Source organism: Aulonocara sp. 'chitande type north' Nkhata Bay, linkage group LG11, assembly GCF_057382095.1.
Source record: "Aulonocara sp. 'chitande type north' Nkhata Bay isolate Kocher_YH1m ecotype deep benthic linkage group LG11, A_spYH_male_GT1.1, whole genome shotgun sequence".
NCBI lineage: Eukaryota > Metazoa > Chordata > Actinopteri > Cichliformes > Cichlidae > Aulonocara > Aulonocara sp. 'chitande type north' Nkhata Bay.
Genome location: NC_141354.1, coordinates 39,639,628 through 39,653,383, shown reverse-complemented (window position 1 = coordinate 39,653,383; position 13,756 = coordinate 39,639,628). Strand labels below are relative to the sequence as shown.

The following is a 13,756-nucleotide window of genomic DNA, read 5'->3' as shown; positions in this document are numbered from 1 at the left end:
ACCTCTCATCCGAGAAGCTTCTTCAATTCTAGGACTGAAGAACAGGGGCGATACAATCAGAGCTTTGGGGGTGCTGAGCACCCAGAGAGCTGCCCAGCCAGAGCAAGATAAACTTTACTCGTCACGATGAGACGTCGTCTCTGTCAGTCCCTGCATCCTTAAATGTCTCCAGTTGTCCCGAGTTGTCTCTGACTGTCTCCTTTGTGCATTTAAACGCCTGTTCCTCGTCTGTTGTATTCATCTACGTTATCAGTCATCAGAATTTTACCGTCTCTGTGCAAATTTCTTTATTAAATCATAAGATTCTTAAATTCATCAAGTCTCTCTGTGCCTCTCGGTACGATCTCCCTACCACCCATTTGTTTCACTATTTTCAAATTCGAAATTTTGTTGCCAAGTGTTTCCCAAATTTCCCTCTTTGCCTCCAGAACAGCAGTGGGAAACTACGCTATCATTTATTCCTCATCACAGAGGAACCATTTCGAAACTCTATGATACTATCCCGTCTTTTAGTAACCACTCTAATGTTAAGCTTAAGTGTCCACGGGAAGGAGAACTAGGAATTCAAATCCATGAGGAGTCTTGGGAACAGGCTATAGCGAGGGTACGATCGTCCACCTCCTGCGCTCCTCTTGGACTTATTCAATTTAAGGTCTTACACAGGGCGCATTTCTCTGAATCTAGACTTTCTGAATTGTATCCAGAAGTGGAAAACAAATGTAATGCAAATGCAAGCCCGATCCTTTTATTTAGCAAAACTGTGATTAATAGATAAATATTATTGTTGAGGGGCACAGACAGGACTCTAACAAATAAATAAATAATAAATAAATAATTATTTTGTTTAGGTTGCCTCAACAAAAGGGCACTTTGGGCACCCATCAGGAAAGGGGCGGGTGCTCAAGCCCCTCCAGCCCCCCCCCCCCCCCCCCTGCACGTGCCTGTTGGGGATGTTTGATTGATGTTTGATTCCAGCTGGAAGGAAATCTATAATTCATGTTTGGTGTCCTAACAGGAAGTACATCAGCACCTGGTCACATGTTCCCAGCTGATCCTGCTCTTCATGGTCACTCTGAAGAAGATTTTCTGAGACACTGGAAGCTGCAGGAACACAAATGAACCCAGGAAGTGCATATTTAAGCAAAATCAATACTTCATTCTTTATGTTTTATTGAAACACGTTCAGAGTGAGGAGCTTTTTCTTTGCTTCTGTTTTTAAAGCTGGTTCTTAAACCACAACAGGTCCAACTCACCCCACCATGAACATACTCTTATTATAAGCAGTGCACCTATATACAGCTGCAAACCTCTGTCACACACAGTCTGCACAGAGGACTCTCTCAGGACCAAGGGTCATGGTCGGGGGGGGGGGGGGGAATGACTGCCTTCAGAATAAAAGATGTGCCTTAATGCTGAAAGTGACACTTTTCAAATGGCACAACTGTTATGTTGAAGGTGCAGATTCTCCATTTAATTTGTTTAAAAAAAACCAAAGTGGGCTTCATAGATAATTGGCAAACCTTCTGGAGGAAACCTGGTCTTGTTAGGAGAGACGGCATCCATCCCACTTTGGATGGAGCAGCTCTCATTTCTAGAAATATGGACAAATTTATTAAACCCCCCAAAATATGACTATCCAGAGTTGGGACCAGGAAGCAGAGTTGCAGTCTTACACGCCTCTCTGCAGCTTCTCTCCTCCTGCTACCCCCCCAAAAACCCATCTCCATAGAGACTGTGTCAGCTTCCAAACAGACCAATTCTGTTTACATTATACATGCTTCCCTTAGGCAGCAGCATCAGAAGGCATAGCATACATTTGACACCCAGCTCTGTCCGTGAATTCAAAATCCTGCTCCTCACATACAAGGTCTTAAATAATCAGGCCCCATCTTATCTTAATGACCTTGTAGTACCATATCACCCTATTAGAGCACTTCGCTCTCGCTCTGCAGGCCTACTTGTTGTTCCAGAGTATTTAAAAGTAGAATGGGAGGGAGAGCCTTCAGTTTTCAGGCCCCTCTTCTGTGGAACCAGCTTCCAGTTTGGATTCAGGAGACAGACACTATCTCTACTTTAAGATTAGGCTTCAAACTTTCCTTTTTGCTAAAGCATATAGTTAGGGCTGGACCAGGTGACCCTGAATCCTCCCTTAGTTATGCTGCAATAGACGTAGGCTGCCGGGGGATTCCCATGATGCATTGAGTTTTTCCTTTCCAGTCACCTTTCTCACTCACTATGTGTTCACAGACCTCTCTGCATTGAATCATATCTGTTATTAACCTCTGTCTCTCTTCCACAGCATGTCTTTATCCTGTCTTCCTTCTCTCACCCCAACCAATCACAGCAGATGGCCCCGCCCCTCCCTGAGCCTGGTTCTGCTGGAGGTTTCTTCCTGTTAAAAGGGAGTTTTTCCTTCCCACTGTCGCCAAAGTGCTGCTCATAGGGGTCATATGATTGCTGGGTTTTTCTCTGTATGTATTATTGTGGGGTCTACCGTACAATACGAAGCATCTTGAGGTGACTTTTGTTGTGATTTGGCGCTATTTAAATAAAACAGAATTGAATTGACCTGTGAGTGTTACGGGGCTCAGAGACCAATACGTGGACGTGGACCCAGATATGGATATGAGTACGGGAAGCAATGGTAAGGTTTCTCACAAGCTTTATTTGGTGACACAAAGAAAACCCAGAGAGGTACTGCTACAACGTGTGTCAGATGTGCGGGGCTCTGTGAACAGAGGGAAAGGTTTATCAGCAGAGGCTCAGGAAGCCCGGGGTGTAGATGAGGAGACAGACTGAGTTATGGCAGGTGGAGTGGTAATGGCATGAAGAGAAGCGTGGATAGCCGGGTGAGCATCCAGCAAGGGTGTAAACAACCTCCAGGCTGATTGATAATAATAATGATAATGGATTGGATTTATATAGCGCTTTTCAAGGCACCCAAAGCGCTTTACAATGCCACTATTCATTCACTCTCGCATTCATACACTGGTGGAGGCAGCTACAGGTGTAGCCACAGCTGCCCTGGGGCAGACTGACAGAAGCGAGGCTGCCATATCGCGCCATCGGCCCCTCTGGCCAGCACCAGTAGGCAAGTAGGGTAAAGTGTCTTGCCCAAGGACACAACGACCAGGACAGAGAGCCCAGGGATCGAACCGGCGACCTTCCGGTTACAGATACGCTTCCCAACCCCCTGAGCCACGGTCGCCATCTGGAGATCCAGGCAGATGGGGAAAGGTGGTGACCAGCGTCCAAGAAGTGAGCGGGCTGCAGGCAGTGGTGAATCCAGAGACCACAAGGACAGTATGGTAAGTTATCCATAGTTACTTAGTACGGCGAGTAAAGATGGCCTGTTACTAACACAAGTTAGCTGACAAACTGGCGAAGAAGAGATGTGGACACTGGTGTTAAATACTAAGTGGACTGATTCTTATACAGCACTTTTCTACTCCAGAGTACTCAAAGCGCTCTGTACAACGTGCACCATACTTGGTGCTTTCTGACTACATGCAGACACATTCATACTCTGATGGATGCATCGGAGGTTAGGATACTTAGCATGCAGGGATTGAACCACCAACCTTCTGATCAGTAGGTGACCTGCTCTACCTCAAAGCTGGACCCTATTAGGGTGGTGTCAGAGAGGTGGATGTTTGTCCAAGATAAGGACGATGCTGGATAATACCGCCCACCCACTCAATGACGTGCTGGCCAGTCACAGGAGCACGTTCAGTGAGAGACTGAGATTACCCATAATGCACCACTGTCTGTGGATTTCTGTACAGCTCCATCTAACGCACAGCACACGGTGAAATTCACAGGTCAATCATATATCATTATTATAACAAAGCATTACATTCATAAATGCCGATATGCTAAATCCCCCCTTCATGGCCTGCTCTTAAAAACTAACTCCTGTAAATCTCTTAAGCTAATAAATAAGCTCCGAGCAATCAAACTGCATAGTTTTTTAGAAGAGTTTGATTTCTCTTAGCCCCTTATTTAAGTTATGTGTCTTGTTTATGGAACCTCACTTGTAGAGAGTTTGTGATCCCCTTGTCTCCTTTATTTCTGTTCCTTGTTTTTCATTCTTTTTTATTGTTATTTAGTTATTTTTGTATTGGTTATTCATCTTTTTATATTATTATTATTATGTAGATGCGTGTGTATATGCATACGTACACGTTTATACACACAGACATGTATACATATATATGTCTGTGTGTGTATGTGTGTTTACTTTCAGTTATTGTCGATTTCATCGTGGTGTACCAACTGTGGCAGTGATGTGTATTCCTCTGATTGGGAGAAAAGAAAAAGGAGGTGTGATTCTGTTCTGAATGATTCAATATGTCGCTTGTCTCTTTGAGATTGTCATTGTTATTGTTCTAAATAAAGTTCGTTTAAAAAAATTAAAATGTCAATCATATATATTTCACCTCTGTAATACTCTGGATGTTTATAATTGAGCGATTTCTTATGTTTGTAACTGTATAATACATTATTTCACTGGTTCAATCTGTTGCTCTCATTGTCTTGGAGCGACTGTAAACACATCATTTCCTCATAAATGATCTGATTCTGATAACATGGGCGTCTGTGGAGACTGACGCTCTGCTGCCTCTGCTGGACACCAGAGGAACTGCAGGCGGCCACCAGAGGGCGCAGTGACAGCGCCGCTGGGCTGTAGAGGCTGTTTGCCTCTGCTGTGCAGCCCTGGTCTGGTTCCTCCCCCCGCTCCTCCCCGGCTCTCCGCCCTGAAGGCTGTGGTCGGTCCGGCTGCTCCGCCGCTGTGTGGCAGTGGGAGCTGAGTGGGCTCGGGCTGACACTCCGGAGGGCTCGTGCCTGTGACCTGAGCGGACTTGGAGGATTTACAGCTGATCTGCGCGCACGTGAACGCGCTGAATGTAAGTGTGCTGAAGTTCCGTGTTTTTATCTCTGAACGTGTTTTTACAGCGTTAAAGTTTGGAGACACACTTTTCCTCCGGGGGCAAAGTTCAGGAAGCCCGAGGACGGACAGCTGCGGTCCGCGGGCGCAGACGCTTTCAGGCACGGCGTGTATGGAAGCCCGTTAGTGCCAACGTGCCCGCAGGTGATCCCGTGTGCACACGGTCACAGATGCAGGATGAGCAACTGGCGTGGCAGAGTGGCACCTCTGAGCCTGCCTCTGTGCTGAAAGCTGCACTGGGAGACAAGCACGAACCCATCACCCACATCCACCCCCATCCACAGTGTGTCTGACGCCCTGAGCTGCTCCACGTTCAGGTTGTTTTAGGGGCGGCTGTGGCTCAGGAGGTTCAGCATCCACTGATCAGAAGGTTGGTGGTTTGAAACCTGGCTGCCCCAGTCTGTGTTAGTGTGTGTGTGAACGAGGCGTGACGAGGAGCGTGTTTTCCTGCAGTGGACGGTCTCAGCCCCTAAATCACGGCTGAAACGTGCGTCCGCTGCTGTGGCCCCGAAGCCTCCTCTGCACATCAGTGCAAAACTCATTTTTATTCACTGGCCTTTGACTCAGTGGGTAACTGACACTGTTATTGTTATTTATTTATTGTATTTTTATTATTTCTGCTGGTCAGCCATGTGTTGTTTTTAAAGTGCTGTATAAATAAATTATGGTATGAAGCTTCAATGGCGGTCTCACTTTAGCACAGGCAGGTCTGGCGCTCATGAGGCCGACCGATGGCGCGTATTTGTCTGACATCACGGCGGCTTCATCTTGTTTGTTTAGAGGGTGGACGGTCTTCCAGGAACGCTTCAGGGAGTTTGTCTCCCCCGCCTCGGCGAGGCCTTTAAGGACTGACGGAGCAGATTGTTGGAGTGAGGTGAGGCGTGGCGGCAGCTCGCGCTGTGCTCAGCATGTGATTAGGCTTTGCTTACAGCGAGTTTCACACCTCAGGCCTGGCTAATGCCTCTGTTGTGTCTCTGCAGCTCGCGGCGCTCGGTTACCCAGCTGCGGTGGACGTGGACCACCTGTGGGTGGAGGATGGCCCGCTGGAAGGAAGGCGCCACCCTCCTGCTGGCTCTGCCGGTTCTGCTCAGCCTGCCAGCGGAGGCCCGAACTTACGGCCTGGGTCAAACCCAGCATGACCACGAACGCCTCCAGAACATCACACTGGCTGTCATTTTACCAGAAAACAACACCAGATACCCGTGGGCGTGGCCTCGCATCGGCCCTGCCGTGGACCGGGCCGTCAGAAACATCAACGCCGACCCCACGCTCCTCCCCAACCATCACCTTGTGTACTTCTTCAAGAACAGCCAGGACAAGGATGGGATGTGCTCCGAGTCCGTCGCCCCGCTCATGGCGGTGGACCTGAAACTCGCCTACAACCCGTGGGTGTTCATCGGGCCCGGCTGCTCCTACAGCTCCTCCCCCGTCGGCCTCTTCACCACCCACTGGAGCGTCCCCATGGTGACGGCAGGCGCCCCAGCCGTGGCATTTTCCAGCGGAACGTACCTGTCCATCACCAACACGGGGCCAACGCACAAGAAGCTTGGGCGGTTCGCAGTGCGGATCTGCGAGCATTTTGGGTGGCGGGAACAGGTGATGGTTGTCTTCAGCGACAACAAGAAGGATGACCGGCCGTGCTACTTCGCCATCGAGGGTCTGTACATGGAGCTGAGCAACATCAACATCAGCGTCGAGGAAAGCGTGTTCATGGAGGAGTCCGTGACCTACTCCCAGATCCTCTCCAAAATCCAGGATAACGGGCGAGGTGAGTCCGCGACCGGCCGCCAAATAAACGTGCTTCCAAACTGGTCTCTGTAGGTGACGCCCCCTTCATGACACCTGTACGTTAAGGTCATCTGAATCAAATCAGAGTTTTAACTAAAATTGAATGTGAACAAACACGCTCGAGCAAATCAGAGAGCTGCTCACCTGGACGTGGCATTTTCAGCATGTGGCGAGCTTCGGTGGCGTGCTTTCTCTTTGATTCTCGCAACTGACGTTATGCGACGTCCACACCACGCTGTTTTCCTCGCAGCAAAAATTATCTAGAAATCAGCTTTGTCAACATCTTGTGTTAGTCCAGAAAAACCAGCAGGCACCAGGTAGATCGCACCGGTCTGTCCAATCGGAAACCTTTATCTGTGCACAGCATCACCCTGCTGCTACACAAACACACACACGTTGGTAGGGATGGGTATCGAAGACCGGTTCTTGTTGAGAACCGGTTCCCACTGTTTCAGTTCCTTGGAATTGTTTGCCATTTTTGCAAATGATTCTCTTATCGATTCCAGTCGCCCCGAATGACGTCACCACGTTGCGGAGCGTCATTTACCTGGCAGGAAACACGGCGGCTCAGACGCTCAAAAGTTTGGTTACACTTTACGAGAACGGATGACAACAGGGCAACTTGCAATACTTGCAAAGTAGAGATTTCATTGAAGGGAGGAAACACTACGAATATGCAAAAAACACGTGATGACCTTAAATGAATGTCGTGTTTTTAATTCCACTCCGGACTCGTGAATCTCAACCCAGCAGCAGCGGTAACGTTTGCACGTCCTCTCCCGTTAATGCGGCAGGTAAATAATCAACTAACATATTATGTTAGCGCGATCTGCCTTATTACAAACCTGCCATTACTGTGCATTTAGTGACCATGATGAGACAGACAGAGTCTGGCTCAGATGCTGGCAGTTCTCGCTGCAGTCTGCTGGTAGCGTCTCCTTTCAGGCAGGATAGACGAACGTCACCGAGCAGAGACTCAGTTTGTGGTCAAAGGTTTGCACCCGTTTGCCACAGCAGATGATTTTCAGTAAGTGAATGTGTTTAATTGTAGGCAGGGACATTACTGGATATTCTTGTGTAATTGCTACAGAAGAATATTTATTTTATTATTTTACATTTACAATGTTTTTTCCTGGGGACCCTGTGACACCCCATTGAAGAGCCGCAGGCTGGATCTCTTAAGATCTCACTGCTGGGTTTGTAAGGCCATGTTACTCCTAAATTTCTATCTTGTTCAAAGAGAAGATATAAAACAAAGTTCTGAGCTAATCGACCTTAGTGTTCTCCTTTTTTAAAAAGAATCGATAAACAGAATCGAAAATGGAATCGAATCGTGAAAATCTTATCAATACCCATCCCTACACGTCAGGTATTCATAACTTGTAGGGACGTGTAACTGACCGTTTACCCCAAACCACCTTAACCCTGTCACTAACATGCTCCAAACTCGCGGGGACAGGTCCTCACAAAGATATGAATACATGCTCAGAGGAACACACACGCACACACACACACACGCACACACACACACGCACGCACACACACACACACACGCACACACACGCGCACGCACGCACGCACACACACACACAGAAACGATGTGTGCGTGTGCGATCCTCTACCCCCTCCCCCTCCCCTCCTCTGCAGCAGAGGCAGAAACTCGAGCTGAATCGACCGCGATGCTGTGGCAGGTTTGCCAGAGGAGCTGCAGACACACACCTGTTGTTAAGTCATTTCCTGTCAGAGATGATCAGACCTGCGTTCAGGTTTAATGCCGGAGCCCTCAGAGTCTAAACAGAAGGATTCTGACTCGGTACTGCAGTAAAGCATCGTCCTGCAGTGTAGATAAACTGACAGCAGCTGGCAGTACGGATGCTGGTGCTGAAAGCTGTGTTTCAGTAAGCTGCGTATGTGGATGATTTTACGGTTTTGACCAGATTCTCTTTAGCCTCTGAAGTCCTGCATGGAGCACAGGGCTTTTATTTTGAAAAACCGCTACAGCTTGCCGCCGTAGACCCACATCTGGCTGTTTTTTCCTCGTGACACTCTAACCTGGGTTTCGTGTCCCAGCCGCCGTGCAGATACACCTGCAGAAAAATCCCTGCACTCGGAGCTTCTCCAGCTGAGATCCGTGAGCGGAGATCACGGCCTCGGCCGGGCTGAGGTGCAGACGTGCAGACGAGCTGCCTGCAGGCCCTGACTTTTCAGGGTTTTAGTCATCCACAAAGCGCTCTAACCTTCCTGCGTCGCTCGCTGTCTTTGATCGTCTTTTCATCATTTCTGCTTTCAAACTATAACAGCATAGTTTCTCCAGTACAAAGCGAGGACTTCAAGCGTCCGTGAAGCCGTTCGCACACAGAGCAGGAGCAGGAGGCGAGGCTGGGACTCGCGTGTGATGGATAATTCAGAGAGGCTGGGAGTTTGTGGGAGTGAAAGTCTGTCGGGTGAGCTGAGGGGGAGCACGGGACCTGAGACGTGGTGCCTTCGGCTCAGCCACAGTTTAGCGATGGAGTCATAAATCGAGCGTCCTCTATCTGCGGAGGTGTATCAGTGTGTAAACCCGCCGAGAGCTCGAACAAACAGCCTCAGGCAGCTTCCCTCTCCGGTTCCCACAGAGCCAGCAAACCTCCCGACAGCACATTCATTAACAGAGGTCACAACCTGCCGCCTTATAAGGCCGCCGCGGACGCCTATCAGATCTGTAGGTATTTCCTGCCAAACACACTGAGGCTAATTTTACCTTGTGTCTGCCTTTTGTCTCCTTAATGAAACACTATGAGACAAGCTGCTCTGAGTACAGCTCAGCCTCTTTATTAGGCACGGCATCAGACAGCAGCGAATCAGCCTCAGAGGAGTGTGAGCTGCAGGTGAGCTGCAGTTTGACTCCAGGAGCTCTGCGGTGGGGAAATAAGTCTTCTGCAGGCTACAGTGTGTCTGGAAGCTTCTGGATAATCTGTGCGTTAAAACGCCACGCACGTCTCTGTCAGCACAGCCAACAGGACGATTACACTGAAAGGCTTCACTGAGATAAAAACCCATAAACGGCTTCCTGTGGTTCCCGGTGTTGTGCCAAAAAGTGATTGTCTGCCAAAAACTGATTTCCAATGTTTCTGTGTATTTTTTATGTGTAATATCTTTACGTATGTTCGTAAATAGACTTCGGTGAACAGGGTTTACAAAGGGGTTATATATAGAATTAAAACAATATCTGTTTTTCAAGTATCTTTACAACTCTCTGCTATTGTACTTACATTATAACCAATCCGGTCCTTTATCCCCACTTAAAATATTTTTACAGAAATATTGTAATATTTGCTGCCATTTCTGCTGTCCTCTTGGCCAACTTACTCTTACAAAAGACATTTTTAATGTTAATGAGATTTTTTTAACTGGATAAATAAAGGTTATATAAAAGTCACTGCCAAAAACTGATCGCGGCTTCTACCTTGTTACACGAATGTTGTTTGTGGCTCAAGATGACTTTATGTCATCCATGAGGGATGCATTTGACATATGTTTCACCTATTATAGCCCAACAAGTTACTTATAGCAGTTTAAATACGAGCAATCAGTTTTTGGCAAATACCGGAAATCAGTTTTTGGCAGACAATCACTTTTTGGCACAACACCGGTCAGCAGCAGGCAGAATAATCATCCAGTTAGCTCCAGTCTGGACTCCAGTTGACAAGTTGGAGACATGGGTTCAAAGTTTCCTGTGAGCAGAGGCGTCGGTCCTTTGGTGCAGATGAGCCCTGAGAGTTTGCAGAGAAGCTCCTGGGACTGAAGAGCCCTCCAGCTGATTAACCTCTTGCTTCAGCTCATCAGCCCTGCCCTCATTAATAATAATAATAATAATGTGTATGTGTTAGTCCCCATAGGGAAATTCCTCTGCATTTAACCCATTCAGCCAGTGAAGCAGTGGGCAGCCACCAGTGCAGCGCATGAGGAGCAGTGTGTGGGGACGGTACCTCGCTCAGGGGTTCCTCAGGGTAGCCGTTCAGTTGATTTGAAACCTCGACCTCCCGATCACGACCACTCTACCCTCTATCCCAGTCCACCAAGGGGGCGAGCTCCTAGCTCCTCGCAGCTAACGGGCTAATAGGAGCCGAGAGTGGAACTAGTTTGTAAGTCTCACTGGAGACCAAAGTGAACCCTAACGAGTGCTCTCAGCGTGAGCTCTTTGCAGCACTCGCTGATTCCACCGCGTCACTGTTTGCTGACGCATTAATGCTAATGGCTGCCGGCTGATAACGAGGCCAGCCAGATATGAGAGGTTTTAGGACAAAGTTTGTGTTTTCCATTGTTTAAGCACCGCTTCCAACCAAAGGAGGTGTTGTATCAACAGAAAAGGCTAACTTGGTTTTCATTTTGCAGAAAAAAAGAGACTGCTAAAAATAAAAACACGAGAGGTTTTTGGACAAAGTTTGTTCTCCATTCTTTACGCACCGTTTAAGCCAGTGGTTCCCAAACTTTTTCGCTAGGCCCCCCTTTGTTTTACAAGAAGAATGCTGCCCCCCGGCGCGCACGCACAACCACATCCTCCAACCACGCCCATATTTTGCTCCATTGCAGTTTACTTCACACCTCAAACATTTAGTAAACAATTAAGCAAATACAAGTAAACTGCAGTAAATTACAGGTAATAAAATAAACTACTAACTCTTTTACGCTGCGTCCGCACCTACACGGGTATTTTTGAAAACGCAGCTGTTTCGTCCACGTAAACGGCGTTTCGAATCACTGAAAACGGAGATTTTTAAAACTCCTTTTTTTGCGTTTACGTGGACGAGGAATACAGAGTTCGTCACGCAGCGTCAAAGGTATGTGGCTTTTTCCACGTCACGCTGTGGCCACGTTATTGTTTACATGAGATGAATTGCAGAATGGCAGATAGAGACAAAATACTGTTAATCTGACTGTCTGCAGGTTTTACAGCAGTTACTGTCCCTCCATTTACAAAGGCAGAGGCTCACGGTGTCATTATTTTACATGCAGTTGTTTTTTCCTGTGTAATAATGTTCAACATTGCTATCAAATCAAAAAAAGCCTCTCTGTGAAAATGTGTTCAAAAACATAAACAGCTGTGGGATCCTGTTTGTCTGTGATTTGAACCGGGGGAGCAAATCGTGGCAGGATCAGCCCGATGTTATTTGTATCCCGCTGTAACTTTACTGTTGTTGCTGGTTTTTAATTGCTTCCTGGTCCCAACTCTGGATGGTCACGTTTTGGGGGGTTTAGCCTGGGGACGGGACCAGAGTAGACTACAGTTCAACATAATTTTAGCAAAGTTGATTTAATATTAATTTTTCTGTACAGTCAATTTATAACATACATAGTGTGTTTATTTGTATGTGCGTGCGGTTGTTTTTGGTCAAAGTCGCTCTGAGAGAAACGTCCTACGGCGTGAAAGCTCGTTGTTACGTTGGTGATGTCTGCAGGAAGCAGACTGACGTGGTTCTGGCGGTTCTGGACTACTGAAGCCAAACTGCAGCTCAAACATCCTCTGACATCATGCTCTCCGTGTGCCGTCGCCATGGTGATGAAGCAAGCAGCTCATCCTGAACAAACGTACCCACGAGGCCGTGCTTCAGCCCACTCTGCTGCTTCCTGTCCATCTGGCAGCGGTTAAAGATTAATATGGTGGAATGTCAGTAGTGAGGGGCTGGGAGGGGGCGGGGGGCAACCCGCAAATTTATTGCTTCGCTTTGGATGATGTCACGGCGCCGAGCTGGAAACTGATTGCAGACGTGGAGCTGAGTGCACTGGAAAATCAGCTGATCGGCGATCAGATCTGTGAGGGGGGCTCAGTCTGAGCTGTCACGATGATGAACCACCTGCCGGCAGCCTGCCAACGGGGGTTCAGACACCAACCACCAATCTGCTGTCGTTACTGTTGTGAAGGGGCATGTTCAGACCGGTGGGTGCAGCTGCAACTCAGGTGGCTCATGTACCAATCAGAAAGCTGGTGTTCAACCCTCCTGCACAGGTGTTCTTGAGTACGATGGGTGGTTACAGCTGGTAGGTCTGACCTCGTGTGACTTTAGACATCCGTCGTCGAGCTGTGACCTCTGTCTGTGCTCCTGATCACCTGACAGGTCATGTGATCTGCGGTCTGCTCGACTTTGGGCCGTGTGTGAACCCCAGTGGCGCTTTTCTTTAAACAGGAACTTCTCCACTCTGTGTGAAGGAACAAGAAGTGATCAGAGTGGATGAGCTGATGGAGGATCACCCTGTTTACACGAGAAAGTTTCAGGAACGCATTAACGGCAACAAACACAGCATGTCTTCATCCTGTCTTCCTTCTCTCACCCCAACCAATCACAGCAGATGGCCCCGCCCCTCCCTGAGCCTGGTTCTGTTGGAGGTTTCTTCCTGTTAAAAGGGAGTTTTTCCTTCCTACTGTCGCCAAAGTGCTGCTCATAGGGGGTCATATGATTGTTGGGTTTTTCTCTGCATGTATTATTGTGGGGTCTACCTTACAATATAAAGCACCTTGAGGTGACTGTTGTTGTGATTTGGTGCTGTATAAATAAAATTGAATTGAAAACCTTCAGCCGAACATAACTCAGAGGAACGCTCTGGAGCTTTTCCTGAGCGTCTCAGCTTCAGCCTGGTTTAAACGCCAGTGACACGGCGACCTGATTTTATGAAGGTTCACGTTCGGATGGAGCTGATACTGGAGGGCCCAGAACGAAATGTGCACGGGAATTCTGGGACAGCTGGAAGAGTTGCAGGGATCCTCTGACTGTGACCATCGCTTGCTTGGTCGCCCCGAAGCTTCCAGGTTTGCTCGTCAGTACAGAAATAAAAAGCTCAAAAAGGATTCGGGTCGATTTGGTATGTGTGACACTGACAGCAGGGCCCGCAGAGTAAAAGAGCTGCAGGACCCACACCGGGCACACGTGCACATGTTAGGCCTGAGACCGAATGTGGACGTGGAGGTCGTGCAGAGGTGAACGCTTGTGTCTGTCTGCATCTGCAGCCTGGATTTCTGCTTCGCATGTCCTGAAAGAGGAAGCA

General features: G+C 48.1%; 1 protein-coding gene across 4 annotated transcripts in view; it reads left to right on the top strand.

Annotated features, from left to right (window-relative positions):
• The first annotated feature begins 4,766 nt into the window (after positions 1 to 4,766).
• Positions 4,767 to 13,756, top strand: part of LOC147319864 (atrial natriuretic peptide receptor 1-like) — a 61,555-nt gene continuing 52,565 nt past the window's right edge. For 2 of the 4 annotated variants that reach the window (XM_086312694.1, XM_086312692.1), the window contains exons 1-3: positions 4,767 to 4,907; positions 5,729 to 5,822; positions 5,929 to 6,716. In XM_086312694.1, coding sequence (XP_086168820.1) covers positions 5,984 to 6,716 — 733 coding nt within the window. In that variant the 5' untranslated portion in view covers positions 4,767 to 4,907; positions 5,729 to 5,822; positions 5,929 to 5,983. Of the gene's footprint in view, positions 4,908 to 5,728; positions 5,823 to 5,905; positions 6,717 to 13,756 lie in introns of those variants that run through there. The other 2 variants (XM_086312693.1, XM_086312690.1) reach the window with 2 other exon arrangements.